Here is a 24477-nt window from a genome sequence, read left to right as displayed (position 1 = left end):
CACTTTAAAAAGTAGACAAAGGGAACCGGATTGCACCACAACTCATATAGCTTTGTCTCTCATAATGCCACGGACCTTCAAAGCTGTTAATTCCATTTTATAACAATCATTTAAATAAAAAAATACACCTACTGCTTCAGGATAAATACACCCAAAGGGACACCAGAGCTCTGACCTTGTTCTTGTTGCAGCTGTTGCTGAATAGTAATCGGCAGCTCTGCTGCCAAGTGTAACTTTTCACCTTTCAAATGTGCACCAGCGACTGTAGATTTCACGTCTGAATAAAAAGATACACTTGTGTTTTTATCAATTTTTTTTATTATTATTGAGTAAAATGACAAGCGGGATTTCTCTTTTTAAATAACAATCACATGAAGGAACATACAACACATGGATATATGAAGCTGAAAGCTTTGATCACAATGTGCTGAGGAACAGGAAGAAGATAACAGTTGAGTGTTTTCATTCTGTAAAAGGACTGTGCTGAGTATTTGGTTTTAAAATGAGCAGTGTGTGCACACATGAAAAACTAATGGATTCACAGTCAGCAGCTATGTACAGAACAGAGTTCATTATCAGCATTACCGTCTTAACTCAAGGAGAGGAAAAAATGTGACGGGAAAAATTAAATTAAAATCAAAATATATATACGAGGAAGTTTGAACAGGTAAGACAGAAAAAAACTTTATATAATAAACACACATTTAAGGTTCAAACTCAATTTAAGTTACATTTGCCCATTGTGTTTTAGAGTTAGTGTATAAGGGTGGAAATGCATAGAAATATGTCCAGCAGGAGAAGGTTTCCATGTCTTACAAGCTACAAATCTACTGCAGAAGCATCTGAAAAAGTTGCTTCTAACATTCAAGGCTTATCCTCAAATACCGTCTACACAAAACCACAACTACACCATCCTCCAGAGTCCTGGCTTTTCATTAGTTCACAAAACATCCACTGAAAACATGCTGCAAAGCAGAGCAGACAAAGCATGTTAACCACACTGAACTTTACATTAAGATCTTTCTTTTGGTCCAAGGAAATTTAAATCTTAATATATTGTTTAAGCAATTCCTATATTGACTCTGTGCCGAGAGCCATTCTGCGATAACCTGGTGTGTAAACCTGGGATGTTTTTAGCATCACCACAGACTTTCATTTTTCCGCTTTGGAATATAAAGGAGAAAACAAACTCTAGTGGTCAAAACCCTCCAAAGCTGGTTGTAATTTTGGATCAAAGGTTACAGTATGTGCAGCCGTAATGAAGCCCTCCGTCTCCTCTTCAAACAAGATGGGATCACAGCAAGGGCTCGTTTTAATTAGACAGTCGGCTGCGATGGACGGACATACAGATGAGAGCGGCGGATTCGATAAGAACCACACTCACCACGAATGCAGGGGTCAAAAAAAGAGGTGTAGTCTGCAACCACACTGGGAATAACTGCTTATTCCTCAGATGGAGGGTGTTTTCCTTAAAGGCACAAGGAAAAAGTCGGGGACAGGTGAACTTCAACTGCTAGAGTTGATCTGGACAAACATAGTATGTACAGTATTCCAGTATTTCTGCCAATTAATTTTGTTTTTGTCAGGGGATTATCTACAACATTCTCACATTACTTAATAAACCCAATAATTGCATACATTTACAAATTCATAAAGATTTTCCTGAAAAATGTTAGCAGTTACTACCAATCATTTCTGCCCGAGCTAAATGTCCAGGAAAAGTCAAACGGAAAAACTATTTAAAAACAGTCTAATCAGTTATGCCCTCATGGTCTAATAGTTTCAATGGCAGCCGTCATTCAGTGGACTAACAAATCAATTTAGGTTTAAATCTGTTTTTTCTTTTTTTTACTGTGTTGCTTTTACAAAATTAAACAATCAGCAACAAAATTCAGTGCAACTTTACCTTCGACGGAAAACTAAACACAGTGAGTCTTCATGTCATGAACTAAGAATCCCCGACCCATGCAACCACGTTGCCTTTGGGAACATCAGTGATCTCACAGTTGAGCTTGTTGAGCCGTCCGTCCAGAATAAAAAGGGACTCTCTGGATGGTGTCATGATGTACTGCCCGAAAAGTCCGCTGCTCACCATGATCCTGTTCCTGCTGCTCCACGGCCAGTCAAACGACTTGATGGCCTCCTTCAGGCTCTTGATCATCTTGACTTTGCCGGTGCTCAGCTCCACAAACAGCACGTCAGTTTGGCGGCCAGAGCTGCCGAACACGTTGTACTGATGGATCTCTGTGAACGAGCGTTGGAACGCTAGATCGGCCAGGTGCAGGTTGGTGTGGATGTCGAAGGGCTCCTGGATCTTTCCCCGTTCGGATATGGTCTGGATCCTCATCAGGCCATTGCCATCGTCCACTGTGACCAAGTAATGGCCATCTGGAGACATGTAAGGGGTGCCTGTGACGTCACGGTTTTGCCCAATCACGCTGTCCGTAACGCTGTCTAAGATGAGCTGGGGCTGCGTGGCGCCGGTGGAGTCGGGCTTGCAGTTAACAAAGTAGTACCCACCCACGTGGGTGTAGGCCACAGACTTTGGGACGCAGTTGAACTCCCATAAACTGATGTTTTTAACATAAGATGTTGTCTCCAGGTTGATCTTGTAGATGACAGGCTCGTTTCGATGAAAGATGAGACCAAACCTAAATTCAAAGAGAAAAAAAAAAAGAAGTTGCAGTCAAAATTTGTTACAAACCTGCCAATGAGTGGTGACCAGATGAAATGTTAAGTGTTCACATTTTGTGCTGCTGCATCATAACGAGGTTAATGAGTTGAGCTTCAAACTGCAAAAAAGAAGAAACCAAAGCCAGAGACAAATACTTTGTAATGAAAACTGTATTTAAACTTAAACAGGTATTGCATCATCTGATGAAAGGTGTTAGACCATTAGTTAGTCAAAAAAAGCACTCGCTGTCAAGTTGTTTAACACTCTTATTGCTCCCTTAAAAAAAAATATGTTGCAGATGTTTCCAGCCGGCTTGTGGAAAAATTCCTCTAAGTGGTGAAAGTGGCTTCATGAAGGGTATGTTCAGTACCAACGTTGTCTCCAACTAGAACTGATTTTGACAAAATGTCCCAATTCAGCAAAATAAACTACAAAAGCTTAGAAGAAGTTGTTCACCTGCTATGTTCCTCCTCCTGCTGCTGCCTCAATGTTCTACCCACAACTTTCTGTCTTTAAGTTTTGCCTGTCATAGCGTCTGATTTGACTCAGAAAATAAACATGTCCCTTCTGTCAGGTGTATTCCCCCAGTGTCTAAAAAGAGCAATTATCAAACCACTGAAAAAGAACAATTTGGACAAACTCCTTCCGCAGAACTACAGGCCCATCTCCGACATCCCCTTTATCAGCAAGGATATATATATATATATATATATATATATATATATATATATATATATATATCCATCCATTCATCCATCCATTACCGCTTAATCCCTCATGGGGTCGCGGGGGTTGCTGGTGCCTATCTCCAGCGTTCACTGGGCGAGAGGCGGGGTACACCCTGGACAGGTCGCCAGTCTGTCGCAGGGTAACACAGAGAGACAAACAGGACAAACAACCATTCACACCTAAGGACAATTTGGAGAAGCCAATTAACCTAACAGTCATGTTTTTGGTCTGTGGGAGGAAGCCGGAGTACCGGGAGAGAACCCACGGATGCACAGGGAGAACATGCAAACTCCATGCAGAAAGGCCCAGGGGTGTACTTGAACCCAGGACCTTCTTGCTGCAAGGTGTTTCAACAATTAACATCCACATAAATGCAGACTGTGGAAGAAACCACAGAGCTGGTATTATTGACCTCAGTACAGCATTTGATACTGTCGATCACTACATTCTGTTCGAGCGCCTGGAAAACCTTACATCAGACACCACAATAATCACCTGTCCATCCCGTGTCCCCTCCTATTCAATATCTACATGCTCCCTCTAGCTCAGATCATAAGAAACAACAACATCAGCTTCCATAACTATGCAGATGACACACAGCTCTAAATCACCATGTCACCAGGGGACTATAAACCAGTTCAAGCACTGAGTAAATGCTTGGAAGAAATCAATGCATGGATGTGGCCAAATATTCTATAGTTGAATAAAAATAAAACTTAAGTCATAATTTTTGGATCAATAGAGGAGAGATCAAAAGTTAGCACACAGCTTCAGTTACTTCTGCTAAGAACCACCAATCAGGCCCATAATTTGGGTGTAGTGATGGACTCAGACCTGAACCTCCAAAAACATCTAAACACAATTACAAGGTCGGCCTTGTATCACCTAAATCACCCGCATCACCCGGATCCTCACTAAGACTAAGAAAGTAGAGCACTTTGACCTGGTTCTAAAGTCCTTGCACTGGCTCCCTGTATCTCAGAGACTTTAAGATACTCCTGTTAGTCTATAAATCCCTGAATGGCTTAGCAGCTAAACACATCACAGACTTGTTATCAGTGCATCAACCCTCCAGACCACTCAGGTCTTCTGGCTCAAATCTACTCCGCAACCCCAAAACCAGAACCAAACACGGAGAAGCAGCATTTAGGTCCTATGCTCCACTTATCTGGAACAAACTCCCAGAAGACTGTAAAGGTGCTGAAAGCCTGAGTTCCTTTTAAATCAAGGTAAAAACCCATTTGTTTAGAGTTGCCTTTAAATGTTGATGTTAAAGTTTGTACTCTAAATTGTGTTATATTTTGGCCTGCTGCTTCTCCTCCTCTACAATGTGCTTTATTCTGTAATGTTATTCTTTACTCTGCAATGATTTCTTTTTTGTTGTTCATGTACAGCACTTTTTATCGTCTTGTTAGTGAAAAGTGCACTATAAATAAAATTGCCTTGCCTCTTTAGTCTGGAAGTGGAGGCCATTTTTACAAACCTCCCTTGCCATCCATTCTAGAGTGCTTTCAATGGGATTTATACCAGCAGAACATGCAGAATGGTCCAAAAGAGGGATTCTACACTCCTGGAAGAAATCCTTTGTCAGATGTTGTAAACTGCAGTATTGACCTGCTGAAATACCCGATCATCACTGGACAGACGAGGATACTCAGCCAAGACGTCCTCACCAAAGGGGCAAGTTTGTGGTCTGTGAGGAGATGTGGTCTTTGAAGGCATTTTATGTTCTGTAAATCCTCTCTCAGATGTCATCATATGGTTTTGAACTGCAGTCAGACTCAGTAAGGGCCTTAATTTGGGATTAGGGTCTGCCTGTTGTATACAGAAAACTCATTGGACCCTCCAGCTCTACACAACTGTAATTTGTTAGGGGTCTACCCCTTGACCTTTTTCTGTCCCATGACTTTTACAATCTCACCTTTTTGCCTTTCACACACAGTGCCTCTCAGAAAACGACACATAAGCCAAGTTTTTAATGCTTAGTGCTATGGTCCGAAATTTATGATAAAGGCCATTTTTTTGTTTATATAGAGTTTTTGATGATATGCCAGCTATTTATTTTGTAACTTGCTCATATAATTTTTTTTTTTGTGTTTTGAACTCTTTCCACAACCTGGTCATGATCCACCTGCACAAAACGTGATCAATAATTTATTCTACTTTCTGCCCTGTTTTTATGATGTTGATTAAAAATGCTGTTTCATCTAAACAATTGGTTAACCTGGAAAATTTGACAGCGACACAATATGCCTGTGAAAAACTGTTTTATGTGACATGCCTCTACAAATTCTCAGTTATCCAGGTCATCGCAACAGCAAACAGGCTTAAATCGGAGGCAAAACACTGATGATTGGTGAGCTTTGTGTTACATTCCTCCAGGCCACAATCATCCCCGTTGCCTTTGCACATTTTTCTACCACATGTTTTCCTTCTGCTAAACTTTCCATTTATATGCTTTGATAACCCACTCTGAAGAACCACCAATTTTTTTTAGTGATAACCTCTTTTGACTTACTCTCTTTGTAGAGATGTCTATGTTCTAGACACCTGTCGAGTCTTCTACATGATTGTGAAGGCTACAACACCCCTCTAATATTACACCCTCTGTATATAAAACCCATTTTATTAGTTGGATATAATATTAGCATTTTCTGAGAAAGGGGATTTGATTAAGGGATCTTTCATTAGTTGTAAATAATAATAATAATAATAATAATAATAATAATAATAATAATAATAATAATAACATTTATCCCAAAAAAAATAAAAATAAAAGAGAAAGTAACAAATTTCACTTTTGGACTGAAAATACTGACATAAAGTTCCTTTACTGATATTTTAATTCATGTGGATAAATCTAAGCTGCATTGCAGTTGCATTTTGAATATATTGGTTAACTGATGTTAGATGTCTCATGATCAAAAAGGTAGTTTAAAAACATTCAAATAACTCACTGTTAAAGATAAAGAATGTAGATGCATAACAAACAGACCTGGTTTGGTCAATAATGTGATCGTCAAATAAATAAATATGCTTCAGCTATAGATATTGCTAGTGACCCTCTAACTTCACTTAGTAATAGAGGTCCGAAAGAGGATTATAAGACATAGGTTCTATGAATAGGCTGTTAATTAAGAAAATAAAAATCACTTAATCACACTAAAGCAGCTGAACATGGGAAATATAGAAAGATCTGCCAGATTCCAATTAAATGAGAACATTAGCTGATCAATGCCGACAGCCACTTCAGTTTTGTCACCATTCATCAACTTTTATGCCATTTGAACACAGCTGTCACTGTATGTGGATAGAAAATGTCTGTTGGAAAGAAACCTTGCGCATTATAGTCACTGTAATGGGATTCATTGATCTGACAATTGTTGGTTTCTTCTTAAATTTGGCCAAGCATCTGTTTGAAAATCGAGATAAAAGACATAAAAAGGTAAGAACACAGATCCTGCAAGCGACTGCAGAGGAAAACTGGCCTGTATGGGTAAACATGGCAGATTTACCTGGACTGAAATGCTGATCAGTCTTAATTTTTCTCTTTAACAAAAAATAATCCAAAAGCAAAATTTGATTACTGACTTTTATGCAACACTTTGATACTAGCTGTTTAAATTTTAATGAATTCAAAATGTTCACATCAAAAGGAAGTCAAGGGACAGTTTTATAGTAAGTGGATGCAAATAAAATCTCTGCTTTAAATATCTGAAATATTTAACCAGGTAGAAATCTCCAAAACACAGCTTTTAGTTCATTTAATTTAATCATAACCATTGCTGTACTGATTACATTGTGCTATAATGTGGGCCTGTAGTAATATTATATATTGACATTTACTGGCATTAAATAAATAAAAAGGTGAGAATTCAGAGCCTGTCCTTCAGATCCTGTAAAATTCTCTCTCTCTCTCTCTTTTATATATATATATATATATATATATATATATATATATATATATATATATATATATATATATATATATATATATATATATATATATATATATATATATACAAAAATTATTAAATTTATACCATTTGTGTGCATATGTAAAATGAAAAGAAAAGATTCAAATGCAGGTATAACTTCTCGATAAAAGAAAGCTATTGCTGAAAATAAACTTTCATTCATTCATTCATTCATTCATTCATTCATTCATAACACCAGTCTGTGTGTAATTACTCTATATAATGTTTTTACTTAGCTAAATGAGTCAATACAATAAATAAACTTTTCAATAAAATTCTAATTTATTGTGTAAATGTGTGCTATGCATGCAAAAAAGTATGTTGAACTAGTAAAGTTATATTTGCATGTGAAACACATTAAAAACTAGCTTTGAAAATAGAAACTGTGGCCACATTTTGCTGTAATCTTTTCTGCAGGTCTCAGTGGATCTAATTACTTCTGTGCCATTAACCCCACCCAAACCGGCACAGCAGACTGCTTACTCCTTCTCTCTAGGTGACCATTAACACCTTGAAACCCAGCAGACCACCTGCTTCTACCCAGACTTTCCATAACATATTTTACTCAGCGTGTTAAACCTGCATGAAACACACTGAATAAAAGGGCAAGAGGTGGAATTACATATAATTATGCCTCTTTACACATTTTGTCACATTACTACCACAAACCACAATGCATTTGCTTGTGACTTTAAATGAAAAACCTATAGAGTAGCACATCATTGCAGAGTGGGAGAAAAGAGGATTGTTTTTGAAAAGCTTTGTAATAAACTACAAACTAAAAGTGAAGCATGTATTTGAAATTCATCCACCTTTACTCTATAACCCCTGAATACAAGCAAGTGGAATTGTAAGCCACCACCAAATTAATAAATAATAAAATATAATCTAAACACAAAAGTTCAGTGGAGATCGGAGGAGTGTGTTAGAAAACATTAAGGAAAAAACAGCATCATGAAGGCCAAGGAACTCAGCAAACAGGTCAGGGAACATTGTTGAGAACTTTAAGACAGGTTTAGGTTCTAACAAAATAATCAAAGTTTTGAACGTCTAACAGAGCTCAGTTCAGTCCATCATCTGAAAGTGGAAAATGGATGGACCAACCGCAGACCTAGCAAGACGTGGGACCATAGGGCAGCACTGTAAGACAATTTGGTTTAAGAATTTAAGAAACACAAGAACAAATAGTGAAACCCATATTTACCTTTTCATTCCTCTTCACTTTTATGCTCTACATTGTGTCGGTTTGTTACAGAAAATCCTAATGAAATAAACTGACATTTGCGGCTGTAGCCTGACAAAATGAGGAAAAATGTGTGAGTACTTCTGCAAACCCCTGTAAATGCAGGGAGATTTATTTACCCAAAGGTGGAATCTATGACCAGGTGAGTCTTGTTTGCTATATAGGGTATCAAAACAAAACGGGTTAGAAACAAAGCCACTCTTGACCGTTCAGAGTTTGCAACAATATTTGGAAACCTCTCCAATCCTGCTCTCCTTCTTCTTGGTTCATCCTAATAAAATCCGTTGATACGTATGTTAGGTTGTAAAGCAGCATAGATCAGACGGCATGACACTTTTGCAAGACAATGTAGATCTACGGTCAATTGATTTTAGAAATATGGCGAGTTTGGTGTTTTTGCTTAGAAGGGCAAAGCAAACATTGAAATATATTATATATTAATTTGAAATTGTACAGCTTATTTTGACAGAAATGCTCAAATTTGTTAAAAACTTAAGATTTAGGTTGCAAGATTTGTTAAAGTGACTTAAAAATCTTTTTGACAAACCCAAAATTTTAATAGCAGAATCGCTCATTTCTTGCCCATCTGACACATTGTGATTGGTTACATGTCCAGATACAGACTCCAAATAGAAAATGGTTAATATATCAAACTCTCAAGCTTTTCTGTTAACAGGAGATTAGGGTACGACCTTTTCAGTGATTTAAAAGCTCTGAGTACAATGATTCAGAGGAAATTTTCAGAACAGCTGCTTTTCTTTCCATTCTTCTCTGTAATTAACCTCTTATTGCCCTGCTCCCAGTATCCAGGCTCACAAAGGGAAAAGTTATGCCCATAAAATCATTCTAATTGTTAGATTTGAGATTTAGATGTACAGGGAGTGAAATGCCGCAGGGCTGAATGCATTTTTCGCTTCTGACTGGACGCACAAAGCAAGCGTTGTTGTTACTTGCTGGACGTACCTGACGTGGTTAGCGATGAGGCTGGAGGTGGGGATGAAGAAGTCTTCCACTCTGTCGAAGTGCCTGCCGATCGGCTGGGTGTGAACGATGTGATGAGAGGCTTTTCCACTGGCTTGATTGATCACCTGAAAACCAGCGCAGAGAAAAGTAGGTGTTCAACATGACCTTGATCAACAAACTTAGTGCTGCCAGTTCCTCCTCGTTTGAGCTCTTAACTTAAATCCAGCTGGAGGTAATGGTATTTGTAAAACTGACATGTTATTTTACATTTTTCCTCATAAAATTCATCAGCCTCTTACTGCCGCGATATTAGAGCGTCACAATGTGTGCCGTTGCCCTCGGTGTCTAAATTATACTTCAGCATGCATGAAGTCATGCAGACATGCAGTTGTGTGTGGGCTAAGTTTAATATGATTGTGCCACAAAGCACAAAACAAATTGTCACAGATCAAGCTGTGCATTATGAGTTCCTGGGCCTGCAATGACAAGAAAGATTTTCCAGTAAAGCCAATAAAGTCTCTATCTGACTTCAAATGACTCCTTGAGTAAACGGATAAAAAACACGGCCCCACATGTCATATGGTTTCATTTGTTTTGCTTCATACCCACATGTACTGTAGCCTTTATTTAGCTTGACACTTGCTGGCTTCTTGCTCTTTTATGAGAATCAATAGAGATGAGTTTGCGTATATAAAGCTGATTAGTTCAAAATAATTCTGTAGACAAAACAAATTTGAAATTATAATGAGGGCATTTTTCTTACAATGACGTGACTTAAAAGCCGATGGGCTGCTTCACAAAGAGATGTGTGTTACACTCCAAATACTTTACCGCTGGAATGGAAGTGACTATTAATTAGGTAAGCAAGAAACAAATCAATTGAAAATCCCTCAGAGGCTGAGTGATTAATGTACACTTGTCATATTGGGGGAAAAATGAGAATTAGACTGTGGAAGAATTCACATTCAAAGAGGCATAAGTTTCCAATTCCTCTAGGGGGGTGAAAAAAAAATCTGGAAACCTTTAATGAATAACAATGTTTGCGCCAATACAAATAATAAATGTTATGTTTTTTTTTAAAAGCCATATTTTATTAATCATATTTTACAGCCATAAAACCTAAAAATCTTGGAAGTATAACACTTTAGCATTCCCATCTGTTTTCAAAGAGAATAGGTAAATTAATTAAACAAAGTCATCATTTTAAATCAAGCCGTCTAAAGCTAACAATTCCATATATGGGTGCTTCTGGTAACGCTACTTTAAAACACCTTTTGTATCAGGATTATGAAATAATTATATTTAGAGAAGGAAGCACCTTAATACAGTCCAACACAGGTCACGATTCATTCAGGATAAAGAACAACAAGCAGGGAGTAAACAGCCAGACCACCAAGGTGAGCCCACAAATTCTTTGAGAGTGTTAAGTGCATCAGGTACTGTAAGATGAAGCTTTCTTTCGCAGGATTTATTTGCGTCTTCTGCAGAAGATGTCTGAGGATGCTCAGAGATTGAATTAAATCAATCTCTGCCAATAATCCTCCAGTATAGATATTTTGCAAGTCATATTTCTTCTGTCTCTGAGTTAAACGATTCAGGGATTGTCTGCAGCTGCCATCTTTGGTATATATGAACTTCCCTTCCATCTACGATATGTGTGCTTGTAGTTTAGAAGGGACCTTTGAGCACCAAACAATGCGTGGTTGTACGGAAGCTAACTGCAGAAGTTGGAGTGAATAACGATTAATGTTTTGACAGCCACATTACTGCAGATCAGTAAAACCCTCAGGAGAAAAATGTGGCCTTGTAACAAGTACACAAAAAGAGAGTTGAACAATCACAGCACAGCTCGTTTATATTAAATAATCTGGGGTAGGACATTTAGATCTAACTAAATGCTGCTTCAATTTAATGAGTCATAGTTTTTGGTCAGAAATGATAATTTATCACAGTGGGAAACACAGAACGACTGAACTCTCCATAGAATGCTTTTAAATCCCAGAGAAGGGTGCCAGTTTGTTGGGTCTTCAAGCTGCTGCACTTAGACAACATTTGTATCCTCATTGATTCCCCATCTGAATCTTCATTTTTGAACTCAAGTTCCAGCTGGAAGATTTGCTTTCACTACTTTAATCTTAGGTGGACATTGAAATATCCTCTCATGGCTGAGTTCGGCCACCAAGAAGTGACATCACTGTTCGGTAGCTTTGTACACCCCCTTCAGGGCGGTGAAACTTTTTTACAGTAGCAGGCCACACACTATCAGGTAGGAGGGTGCACTTATGCCGGTGCCCGAGCCCCGGAGGGGAGAATTTTGACAAATTAGAGTCTCCCTGATGTATTTTGGAAGCTTTCAAGACAGGTGATTATTTAAACAATAGAGTCAGAGTGCATGTTTCAAATTGAATAAAAGGCAAAAAATGTGAATGATCAATTCTTCAAAAACAACCTTTGTTTTTTATTATTATTTTTAAAACATTATTTTTCACATAATGTTATCATCATGTTTTAACAAGGTAAGGTAATCTCCATTTGCATAAATTTAGTTTAATTTGAATTACTAGCACCACATAAAACAGATCAGATTAGGTGAAGTCTATTCATCTTATTATTATTATTCACAGTTCTGTTCTAAAAACGATTGTAACATTTCTTCACGAACATAGTCAAATTTTTATAATAAAAATACAGGGTTTGAATTTGAAATTGAATTTACATGTTGAATTTATTTCAGTCAAATCACTCTTTCGAAATCTCTTATCTCAGTTTTATTTCACTTACACTCATCCCACACATGATATCATATCATTGGCGAGGATTCTGCAGACGAACACAAAATGCATCCCCTGAAAAACTTTGATAATTTGCTGCTGTAATATTATATTATATGTAATATTATACATTTTTCAGAATAAAAGGCTAACAGATGTGCATAATCAAAAAATATCAGAAATACAATTATAGAGCATTCAGTATTGTAACTGTTTCTGGATAAATACATTACTGTATGAGTTAAGTTCTATTCGGTTTTATGCCTCTTTCCTTGTAAGTTTGAAATGTCCCATGCTCATGAATGCACCATAGCTTTCTGACGCTCGTGAATGCATCACACTGGTCTGTGCGCTGTGCTGTGTAGATGTACGTTTGATCTTCCGCTTAAGACAAAGCTTTGCAGTTTCAAAACTCACTTCGGCTCTCACGGTTTATTGTGTGTGAATGACAAGAGACCACAACAAATAAATCAGCCGTACCTCGGATAAAAACTTTGGATTTAATGTTGTTCATAACACCTGTAGCCCTGCGACAGACTGGCAACCTGTCCAGGGTGTACTCCGCCTCTAGCACAGTGAACGATGGAAATAGGCACCAGCAACCCCCGTGACCCCATGAGGGATTAAGCAGATCAGAAAATGGATGGATGGATGGATAACACCCGTCATTTTGTAAACGAATCTGCCAAATAACAGTTTTTTCCCCACAAGAGGTTTAATAAAACGTTTTGATATCATTAATTTAAGAACAAGTAACTGCTTTGGTCAGATTTTAATCCGTTTTCTTCGTTGATATTCAGTTGTACAGAGCGAGGCGCGCTCCCAGGAAATGTAGGCGGTGGCAAGAGCTGCTATAGACCGCGATTTGCCACCGTTGACCGGCTACTTTTGACTACCCTGCCCCTTAATACTTTTTATTCTTTCAAACATGAGAAGAAATGCATTTATGCGGAGTTCAAAGCCTGAGAACAATTGAAATGGAAAATTGTAAAAAAAAAAAAAAAAAAAAATGAAATGGGCCATTTAAGCTGTTTTTTATTAGCTCCTATTTACTGTCTGAATGAGACATCATTTGTGTGAGAATTTGTTTTTTTTCTTTGAGTGCAAAAAGATGCACAGTGTTTTCTTGAACTTTTGATCTGAATCTTTGCCTACTCTCTGCCTTGAACACTTTTCACACAAAGTGCTGCCGATGGATACATAAATAAAAAACAGATCTCAAACACTGACTTACCTGGAGGGTGGGGAAGTTCTTCTCCATGTCTCCCCAGCTCAGCACCCACACCTGGTCATGGGATTTGTCATAATGGAGCTTCACAGGATAGGGGTCAGTGCTGACTGTCTGAAAGAGGACACCAAACCAAAGTGAGGCTTTAAAGGCAGTCAGAAAATATTTAAAGAAACCTGGATATTACTTTGGAAGAAATCTTTTGTGGTAAAGTAAAAAAAAAAAAACAAGCAATTCCTGCAAACACTAATAGATTGGAGTTCAGAAAAAGTCTTCCTTTAGACAAAAGGAGGTCATTTTTTATGCACAGGTCATATTTAATGCAAAACGTCATTTCAAATGGACTGTTGAAAGAATTGCTTTGCCCGGCTGAGGTAATTGTTTTCAGTCTTTGTTCATTCATGACACATTGCAGTGAAATTCCAAGTCAGAACAATAGAGGAGTCGCATGTGGCAGAGAAGCACTCCTCATGCATTATGTCCACCTGAGTGCAGACAGTCAGTCGACCCAAAGGGAATAAGAAATGCACCGGCAGTTTCTTTCAAGAAGAGAGACGGTGCAAACCAAATCTGACGGCCCATTGTGACGGCAGCTTTGTTTTTATAATATTTGTTTTGCTTCGGATTCCTAATATCGTTGTTTACCTTGGCACATTATGCACTGTATCATTCAGAAGGTAATCTGCTCCTGAGGGAGTTTTCTCAAATAAGAGGAGAATATCTTTTGAATCCTAAGTAATCTCGGAGCATGTAGTCATCAGAGAAAACAGGTGTTCATTCTTTTCCTCTCGACTAACAGCTTCTTACAGACTGGGGAAGATTATGAAGATCCTCAGCCAATATAATGTGGTAACTTCCAACAAAGACAACCAATCCGTCGGTGATTAAGCAGAAAGCATCACAGCTACCTCAGACAGCTACCCATGTGGATGTCAGAGTTAAAATAACACAACAATATGAATAACCTTTAAAAGTCACTATCCAAAACAATGTGTTGCACGCCTCCAGTTTTTAGGGTCGTATCTATGCATCAGATGAAAATGAGAAAATGTAAAACTAAAAGCTCAAGTCTCTGTTCAAAACAAGCGACAGGTTCAGGTGGTTAATTAACAACTGCTAACACAACGCAGAGCAGCTAAACCTCCAGGCGGCTAAATAATGAATTTGTGACAGACTCTGGGACACCAGCCTGTTTACCGGCAGGTCCCTGAGAGGCTTCTCTAAACAGCTATCACGGCATCAGGAACATCTGTGAGGATCTGGGCCGCGCTATATTATTGTGACACACCCAAAAAACCCACTGACATCAATGATTTAACTCGCTGCTGCTCTCTAGACTGTTGCCGGATGTCAGCGTCTAGAAATGGAGCCATTTTCTTTCCAGCTTTCTAAAAATATCACTCCCTTGGAGGATAAATAGATTTCCACACTGAGTGTTGCAGAGACTGCTGCTTACAGTATATGTGTAGAAAAAAAACCTGGCAGCGTTGTCATGATGACAAAATTGAAGGGCCGTCAGGCGACAATATCCAGAAAGAGGTGGACTTTGGGGGTCACCCGGTCGTCGCTTCAATGTGAAGGTTAACTACAGATCTTGACAGTGGCAGTTTGTATGAAATGGGTCAGGTCAAGGATTAGCAGTTAGCAAAAGGTGAGACAGATGGTCTTAAAATGAAAAAGCAGCACTTTAGTGAAACCAAGCAGAGACGCCAAGATTTCTGATAAGCAGAAAAACTGAAAAGACAAATGGAAGAGAGACATTTCCTTCTCATAAATCTCTCAATGTTTAGTTGCATCTGTACCTTTTGCTCAAATAAACGAGGATTGATTCAATTGCATCATCTCTGATCAGCTTTTGTTGGCTGAAAAATTGAACTGGACAGCCATCCATCCATCCATCCATTTTCCAAACCGCTTATCCCTCATGGGGTCGCGGGGGGTGCTGGTGCCTATCTCCAGCGTTCTGTGGGCGAGAGGCGGGGTACACCCTGGACAGGTCGCCAGTCTGTCGCAGGGCAACACAGAGAGACAAACAGGACAAACAACCATTCACGCACACACTCACACCTAAGGACAATTTGGAGAGGCCAATTAACTTAACAGTCATGTTTTTGGTCAGTGGGAGGAAGCCGGAGTACCCGGAGAGAACCCACGCATGCACAGGGAGAACATGCAAACTCCATGCAGAAAGACTCGAACCCAGGACCTTCTTGCTGCAAGGCAACAGTGCTACCCACTGCGCCACTGTGCAGCCATAATGAACAAAAAGTAGAAATTCCAAGTAGAAAGTTATACAGCTTTTGTTTGGTGACGACTAATAGTTAGTTGTGGTTGTTGGACCATGTTTTATATTGAGTCTCTGTAAAATTCTAAAAAAAAATACAAAGATAGTTTAAGTAAATAAGGCTGATCCAAACATTCAAACCCAGTGATCCAAATTAGAGTTAACTTTGGTTAAAATTTGAACTTTTGTACATTTACATGATGACACTACGCTTATAATGCAATTGTTAAGCATTACCAAGCTTCTGAACAGAGAACAGGAGCATCCTCCAAGCTTACCCGCAGAACAAACTGGTCGACATTAGTGTACATACTCGTTTTTAACGGGTTTCTTTGTGGATTTATCGGCCAGGTTATATTTGCACATTTACTGCAGTGATTATGACAACATAAATCTGATTTCTCTTCACTGAACTGGACAACTATTGGCCTGTTTTTTTTTTAACAAAACAAAAACGCACCAACAACCAAACAAGCTTCAGTTGTAGTGCCTACTCACCCTGAGGACATAAGGTCCATAGAAAAAAGTCGGCGCATCTTCACATTGGTTACACATGCGCCAATCCAGTCCAATCAAGTTGTTCAATTAAGATCCAACAACATGTAGTCTAATTCAGTCCAAATCATGAGACAATAAATGCCTAATTGTTACTTTGTTTTACAGCCCTGAGACCTGGAAATGTGCAGTGCTGTTTGCCGCCAGAGGTTAGCAAGAGATTGGTTAAATCCAACATTTCTTGCACTGTACTAGATTGAGAGTTTGGGAATTTAGAGGCCAGGCCAACACTTGAAACTGGTTGCTGTACTCCTCAGGCCATTCCTGAACCATGCTTGCTTTGTGACAGGAACCATTACCCTAATTAAAGAGGCCACAGCTGGTCTGCCACAAGGCTTGGGTAGATGGAAAATGTCGAGAGAGCATCCACACAAATAGCAAGACACAATGTTCCCCCATGGGACATGACCCAATTCATCACAATGCTCCCCATCTTCACTTTGAATGTTTACCAAGTCTCTAAAGCTGTCTGATGTTCCCTCCTGCTTTAAAAGCTGTGGTCTCCCTGAAATGCACTATCATAGCATTAAATGACTGCTCAGTTGCCCTGACGGCTGTGGCCATGAGCTCCTTTAAGCAACTGGTGTTGAAGAATTTGAACATCTTAAACCCCCCAGATGCAGTCTGATTACAGGGCAAACAGGACAGCAGATGATTCTGTGAGTTTGGGAGTACACTTCATCCTGCCCCACCAGAACCACTCAGGGACATACATCAGGATCCTGTCTGTGGACTTCAGCCTGATCAAGTAAGACATCCTCCGCCAGAAGCTCACAGTGCCGGCTTTCGCCTGTCAGTGGATCAGCAGCTGTCTGACTAACCAGCAGCAGGTGAGAGTGGAAAGCCTCTACTCCTTGAGAAGAACTATCAGCACCGGCTCCACTTCTCCCTGTACACAAATGATTGCATCTGACCAGACCTGTCTGTGAAACTCCTGAGGTTCCAGACCAATCCACTATCATTGGTCTGATGCAGGGCGTCGATGAGTCTGCATACAGACAGGAGGTGGATTGGCTGGTCAGAACCAGCTGGAGCTAAACTCACCAAAACCTGCACAGATTATGGTGGACTTCCCCACACTGCCTCCCCTTACCAACTTCATCAACTCTGTGTCTACAGGGGATCCAGTTTCTAAGAATCCCTCTTTCTCAGGACCTGAGCTGGTGCGCACACAGACAGACACTGTTCAGAAAAACACACACCGAGCATCGATGATCTTCTGGCAAATCAGGAAATAAACCTTCTACAGGAGCTGCTGATTATCTTCTATACAGCCCTTATTCAGTCTATCCCATCTTCATCCATAACCATGTGGTTTGACTTATCCACAAAACAGGACAGGCCCAGACTGTAAAACTACCCGATCTGCAGAGCGGATCATCAGACCTCCCATCCATCCCTCCATCCAGGACCTGTACAGGTCTAGGATGGGGAAAAGGTTAGCCAACATTCCTGCTGACCACCATACCTCCTGTTTAGACTTTTACCTTCAGGTCGGGCCACTGAATGCTATTTATGTTAACCAGGCGCCACAGAGATAGTTTCTTCCCCCAGGCTCTGTCTCTCTCTCTCTGATGAGCACAATGAACACCTCACAGTCTGAGTAGTCAGCTGCTCTGCTGTGAAACAACATAAGCATGTATGCACTAACAACACCTGCCTTTACTTTTTTCTGATCCATACTGTATATTAAAATAAATCGGTCTGATGTACACATACATACCGCTGTTTTTATCCTTTGGTTTATTTCCTCTAAAGTTTAGACTTAATGTCTCTAAGCTGTGCGTGTAAAACCAAAGTCAAGTTCCTGGTTTGTGCACACAATCTTGGCCACTAATTCTGACTGGTATTCTGAAACAGCCAACTGTGATAGAATGTATCCTCTGAGAGTTTTGGATCAGAACCAGCAGTAACATCTTCAGCAATGTCAGCTCCAGCAGCTCTTCTGTTGGATCGGACCAGTCTTTGTTTGCTCCGTTACACCTTCACTCCCCTAACTCAAGCTAATTCTAAGCATTCTTTTAAATTGGATTGGTATCCTCATAGAAATGCATCCTCAGTTTAAATCAGCAAGGCAGCCATTTATTTTTATGACTCACTGCCTTCAATCAATGTGAAACGCCGAAAACCTTCACGTTTTTAAAAAGGCAAAAACAAAATCATTTGTTCAGTGCAGAGGTGTCACACGTTTCAGCGATCCAAGACTGACATGAAACCCGCTTTTCTAATTTCTCCACGAAATTACCTGGATAGCTTTCTGAGTCCGGACGTCAACTACCAGCACTCGGTTCAAGGTTGGCTGTGTCACATAAATAAACTTGTCCTTGACGTTGACAGCTGATGACCACACACACCTCTGCACCACCTCTCCAGGCGAGGCGGGGCACACCTCCTCCTGCAAAAACACAAGCCCAGACACGTTTACTTTGAGCAAATTGTTTTCCCCATCACATGAAAATACATCTCATTAAAAACCAATTACCTTCACCTAGCCGTGCTTGTGTGTGTGTGTTGTTTACCACTGCAGCCTTTTCACTCGTGGTGGCATGAGTGGTGTTATTTTGGCAACTTAGATAAATTAGCTTTGCGGTTTCCTGAAAAATCTTTGTAATGACTCTCATTTGTCCATATATAAAGTCCAGGACAAACCCTGCAGATGATCTACAGCTGCTCAGCTTCTAGTCCTGGCAGCTCCAGGCTTCCCTGCCAACTGGAAACATGTCAGCCTTCTGCCTCGGGAGATTTTCTTCCCTTCACACTCTCCAAAGCTCCTAAACTGTAGTGCTACCCAGAAATCTGATCCAGCAACAGGTCATGTCAAAATGCAAATATACAAAATAACGACAGTAATTTAGTTTTTCTGCCATCATAAAAAAACACCCACCTCAGACTCCATTAACTATAATCTCATTTGAAGTCCAGATGTAGCCCCATCTGTCATTGTTTCGCCTCCAATGGTTTTAAAATGTAGAAATTCCTGCACTTGCAGAGGTAAGTTTGAGTCATTGGTACTGAACCCTGCGTAACCCCTGCAGACCCACACAGTGGTCATTTGATGCTATGGACCATAAATATCTCACTTATCGCGCCTTTAGGAGGTGAGAAATCGAACATCCGACACCCAGCTGAGGGTGTGAATGGAGGCGGCTTCAATTTTCTCAGTTTTCGTGTGTTGCATATGTCAGAGTGTGTGGGTGGGTTTTATGTATGTGACTTAAGTTGTAACTGACAGCCTTTTAAAAAGAAATACTTTCCTTTCAACTACAAAACAGAGTGTACATGCAAAGGAGTTTTCCTCTTAATGGTGATGAATAAAATATGGGGGGGTTGTGATATGTGCAAATCTGCATTTATGACACAAATGCTGACTTTGTGGGAGATAATTGCCAATAACAAACCCTCTTTGAGGCTGTATAATTAGAGAAAGGGGAGGATCATTGCACTTGCCAGTTTCGCATGTTGATGTATGGATTCATCAGACATAACAGCTGCTAGAAACTGGACCCCTTCCATGCGCATTTGTTTTTTCAAAAGGCGTGGGAGAATTATTTTGCTGAGTTTAGTCATGTGTCCACCTGCTATTTGTTTCTAACCGGCTGGCTAATCCTCACAGTTTACAGTAAACAGCCTTGTGTCTGAACACTGAAGGCTCAGATAATGCTTCTGGTGACAGGAAATAAAAAGTAGAGAGAGTTTAGTTAAGTGCTGATGAAGCCTAGTCAGGTTTGCACAGGATGCCTTTATCTTGTAAGTATTTTTATGTTTGAGATCAAACAGCTAAAATGTTGAAAAAAGTAACTGAAAACACATGTAGCTTGAATAGAGAAACATTATACTGAACAGCTGATTTTAAGAATATTTTTAAATCTCATGTAAGTGTGGGAAAATCTTTGTCCATCAGCTTAAATCAGTGGTTTCTGGGTCAGTGACCGACTCAAAGAGAGCAGAATCAGCTCCCAGAAAAATATCAAGCTGGGTCAGAAAGCCTTCTGGGATAATTATGCAGTAGGAGTACGACTGCTGCTGAGACTAATGATTGACTGTTGTTGTCTGTTTCATTCATGAGTCTTCTTTTCTCATCCTTTTTTCTTGCATTTTGGAATCCAAATACAGCATTTTCCATAAGTATTCACACCCCTTGAACCTTTCCACATATTGTCACTTTAAAGCCACAAATTTATGTTATTGAGATTTTGTGTGATAGACCAGGACAAAGTAGCGTTCAGTTAAGAGATGGAAAGAGAACTGATGGACAGTTTTTTTTCTTTTTCCAAATAAAAGTCAATTGTGAATTTTATTATATCCAGTGTTCCAGAGTGAATATTTTCTAGTTTTCTTTTGTGATATGTCAGAGCTCTGATGACCCCGTATGTTCCTAACAGAGCACTTCGCTCTCAGACTGCAGGTCTGCTGGTGGTTCCTAGAGTCTCTAAAAGTAGAATGGGAGGCAGATCCTTTAGCTATCAGGCTCCTCTCCTGCGGAACCAACTCCCAGTTTTGGTCCGTGAGGCAGACACCCCGTCTACTTTTAAGACTAGACTTAAAACTTTCCTTTTGACAAAACCTATAGTTAGAGTGGCTCATGTTACCCTGAGCTACCTCTGTAGTTATGCTGCTATAGGCTTAGGCTGCTGGAGGACATCAGAGTCTATTTCTCTCACTCTGCTGAGTTCTCCTTGTGTTCTCCAATTTGCATTGTTTGTTGTTATTTCAGCTTTTAACTTTTTGTTCTCTGTCATTTTTTTCTTCATAGTAGGTGCACCTGGTCTGGTGTTAGCTGTGACATCATCAGGGGAGGACAGATCATCCACTATTACCATTTAACATAGAAAGTACTCCTAGGTCAATGTGAGCTTTTGTGCTTTTTGTGTCTCTGCTCTGTCTTCTCTAAGCCCCAGTGGGTGGAGGCAGATGAGCGTTCACACTGAGCCTGGTTCTGGTTCTGCTGGAGGTTCTCCTCCCTGTTAAAGGGGAGTTTTCCTCTCCACTGTCACTTCATGCATGCTCAGTATGAGGGATTGCTGCAAAGCCATCAACAATGCAGACGACTGTCCACTGTGGCTCTACGCTCTTTCAGGAGGAGTGAATGCTGCTTGGACAGACTTGATGCAACCTGCTGGGTTTCCTTAGAGAGGAAACTTTCTCACCAACCTGGAGGATCTGATTGAATTTGACTTTGACTTTGACGTTTGACTTTCCTCCGCTCCGACTGTGTCTTTCGTTGTGTCCTTGGGCAAGACACTTCACCCAAATTGTCCGCTGGGGATGGTCAGAGGGCCCGGTGGCACCATTGTATGGCAGCCTCGCTTCTATCAGTCTGCCCCAGGGCAGCTGTGGCTACTTACATAGGTCACCACCATCAAGGTGTGAATGGGTGTAAAGAGTGCAAAGAGCTTTGAGGTCGTCACACTGTACAAGCTCAAGCCATTTACCATTTGTAAATGGCCTTGATATGACATGTGTTGTTAATTAGCTTTATATAAATGTAATTAAATTGAAAAATGTTTCTAGTGACTTGTGACAAACAGATGATGCAAAACAAATGCTTATGTTTGTACATATAATCCACATGTACAAATGGTTCAGTTTTTGTTTTTTGTTTTCCATCTTTTTACTTTTTACTTGTAACTTTTGCTAATTCCTTCTCTATTGTTTGTTGAAGATGAAGTTTAGTTGGTGCCCTTTTTCCAACAGCAATCTGTTTGATTCCTCTGAAAAGCTGACGTGAATCCAAATAGACCCACTATTTAGTCAATCTGCTGATGTGCAACTTCAGGAGTTATTCTATATTGATCAGGTCCTAACTTGATCAAGCTAGGAAAATATGATACATTTATTCAGAAACCAATCTGATGTGGTCAATTGATGCCTGATTAATGGAAAGCAGAGTATCTCTGAAAAGGGCCATACTTTACAAAGTGATTGAACTACATTTTTTAACTAAATAGTAATCCAGACTTCTATGTGGCAGCAGTAAGAACCTCACAGATCGTGCTTTTTGCTGAGCATAGACAAAACCCTGACTTTAGTACCACTGAACATCAAGGTGTTTTCCTTAGTACAGTGTGTATCACAGTTTATTACTCTATATGGTGGGTAATAATAATGAATGGCCTGTGTGATTACCATAACAAATCAATCAATGCCCCTCTGTGATGGAGAAAATGTGAGCGTCATGCTGGGAATGGCCTCGTGTTCACAATGCAGGGCAGTGAGACGGCTCCAGAAGTGGCATCACAACACTCGCGGTGATTGATGTCCTAATACAAACACACCTCTCAGAGGAACACTTGGCTGATTGTTGTGCATTCAACGGCTTCGCTTTATGTATAACCTCCATCCAGTCAGCACGGGGCTGCTGGATGAAAAGCAGCTCGGAGGAAAAGCGTCTATTCCAGAACACATGTAAATCTAACAGGTATCTATCAGGTTTGCTGCTCTGAATGTTTTTCTGCCTGAGAGCGCCGGTGATAAACGGTGATTTAGGGAGGGGTAGCTGGGTGTAAAATAGTCCGCTGAGGAGCGAAACCAACTCGGATAGCATGTAGTCTGTCAATGAATTAAATTAAACTGGCCAGCTCGACATGGTAAAGTGCCCCCCGTTGTGCCTTGAGTACTTTAAAAAAAACGTGTAGACAAACTTATTTAAGGCTCTAATAAAAAGAAATGTAACAAATAACAGATTTCCCTAATAAAAAGGAGGCTTTAGCTTTCTGCCCAAGAGCTAAATCTAAGGAACACCACATCTGAAAAATATCTTTGATTTAAAATAGGCAGCCTTTGTTACATTGTCTGTGGTACTGAAGTCTCTGACATTTACAACTCAAAGTTGTGTTGTTCTCTTTCATCTATTCAGCCTTTCTGTGGAAAACCTGAAACAATATTTGTTTTCAAAGCTTGTTCCACTAATTTGAAAAGCAAGAGCAACCACGACAGCTCCATATTTTCCATTTAGACGTGGCACCCAGAGATGAAGACGACTCAGCTGTACGTCATGCAGGTGCTTAAGGAAGCCTACTGTTGAGCTGTGATCTAATTATATCTGGAAGCACTCATACAGTAATGTTTCAAGCTTTTCCCATTTTACTGTGTTACACCTACAAACCACCATCTATTGATTTGATCTTGTGTCTAATTGTGGAGCGGAAGACATGATGTGAGATTTGTTTTAACAAAGACACTCCGACAAATCTGACGGTGTTTGAGTCATTTTCTTTTCTTTTTAAGAATAATGAGCAAAAAAAAAAAAAAAAAAAAAAAGAAATACTCTCAAAGACCTGCAGCTGTAATTTGCAGGTGGCGCCACTCTTGTCAAATTTCTATATCTGAAAATGTTTGAAAACCATGTCTCATTTTTTCCTTTCACTTTACTTGAGCTAACTTGTGTTGGACTATTTGAATACATTGACGTCTGCAGGAAAACGTGGAGAAATGTTTTAAGCGGCATGAATAATTCAGCAAGGCACTGGATGTGCTCTGATCCTATTATGATGTGGGACACCAGCAAGCTCTGAATGTGACTAAGTATGAACATTTGTTACGTGTATCATGTATCTATCATGTTTCTAAGATGGGTTTTCTGCCAAGAAAATCAACATATCGGTTTGCAGTTTTGGAACAAAACTTGGTTGACCTTTCAAGTTTTGAGTAAAAAGGAATTAGACAAAAAAATACCAATTAAAAGTAGCAGAGCTGAGATTAGTGCCATTTTCTCTACAGTGGAATTCTGAAGAAAGAAAATAAAACTATTTGATCACAGAGATCTCATGTGCAAACACTAAATTATATAACTTAATGAGGTCTTTCTGAAATTCTACATCAAACGAAAGGAAGATAGAGGGTTTAGTTGATTAAGTACTTTGATGGTTTTGGACTTTTCTCATGACCACTCACCTGCAGAGCCAGCAGCTTCTCACTGGGCTTAATGTGCCGCTGGATCTCACACGCCACTGGCTGGATCACTTTAATCCCGTCTTCATAGAACACGTAAAACATGTTTCCAATGCCGAGACCTGCAGGAGAACAACAGGTTTATTACACACCTGAAAAAAAA

The 24477-nt window shown here is 39.7% G+C and overlaps 1 protein-coding gene across 3 annotated transcripts in view; it reads right to left on the bottom strand.

Moving 5' to 3' along the window:
- Positions 1–306: 306 nt before the first annotated feature.
- Positions 307–24477, bottom strand: part of fstl5 (follistatin-like 5) — a 247596-nt gene continuing 223425 nt past the window's right edge. For all 3 annotated transcript variants that reach the window (XM_036126902.1, XM_021320641.2, XM_021320642.2), the window contains 5 exons: positions 24318–24436; positions 18670–18819; positions 13592–13699; positions 9587–9711; positions 307–2651 (listed from right to left, as the gene is read on the bottom strand). In XM_036126902.1, coding sequence (XP_035982795.1) covers positions 1949–2651; positions 9587–9711; positions 13592–13699; positions 18670–18819; positions 24318–24436 — 1205 coding nt within the window. In that variant the 3' untranslated portion in view covers positions 307–1948. The remainder of the gene's footprint in view (positions 2652–9586; positions 9712–13591; positions 13700–18669; positions 18820–24317; positions 24437–24477) is intronic.

This window comes from Fundulus heteroclitus, chromosome 23, assembly GCF_011125445.2.
Source record: "Fundulus heteroclitus isolate FHET01 chromosome 23, MU-UCD_Fhet_4.1, whole genome shotgun sequence".
NCBI lineage: Eukaryota > Metazoa > Chordata > Actinopteri > Cyprinodontiformes > Fundulidae > Fundulus > Fundulus heteroclitus.
Note: the sequence above shows the minus strand (reverse complement) of the source record. Positions and strands in the feature narration are given on the sequence as shown.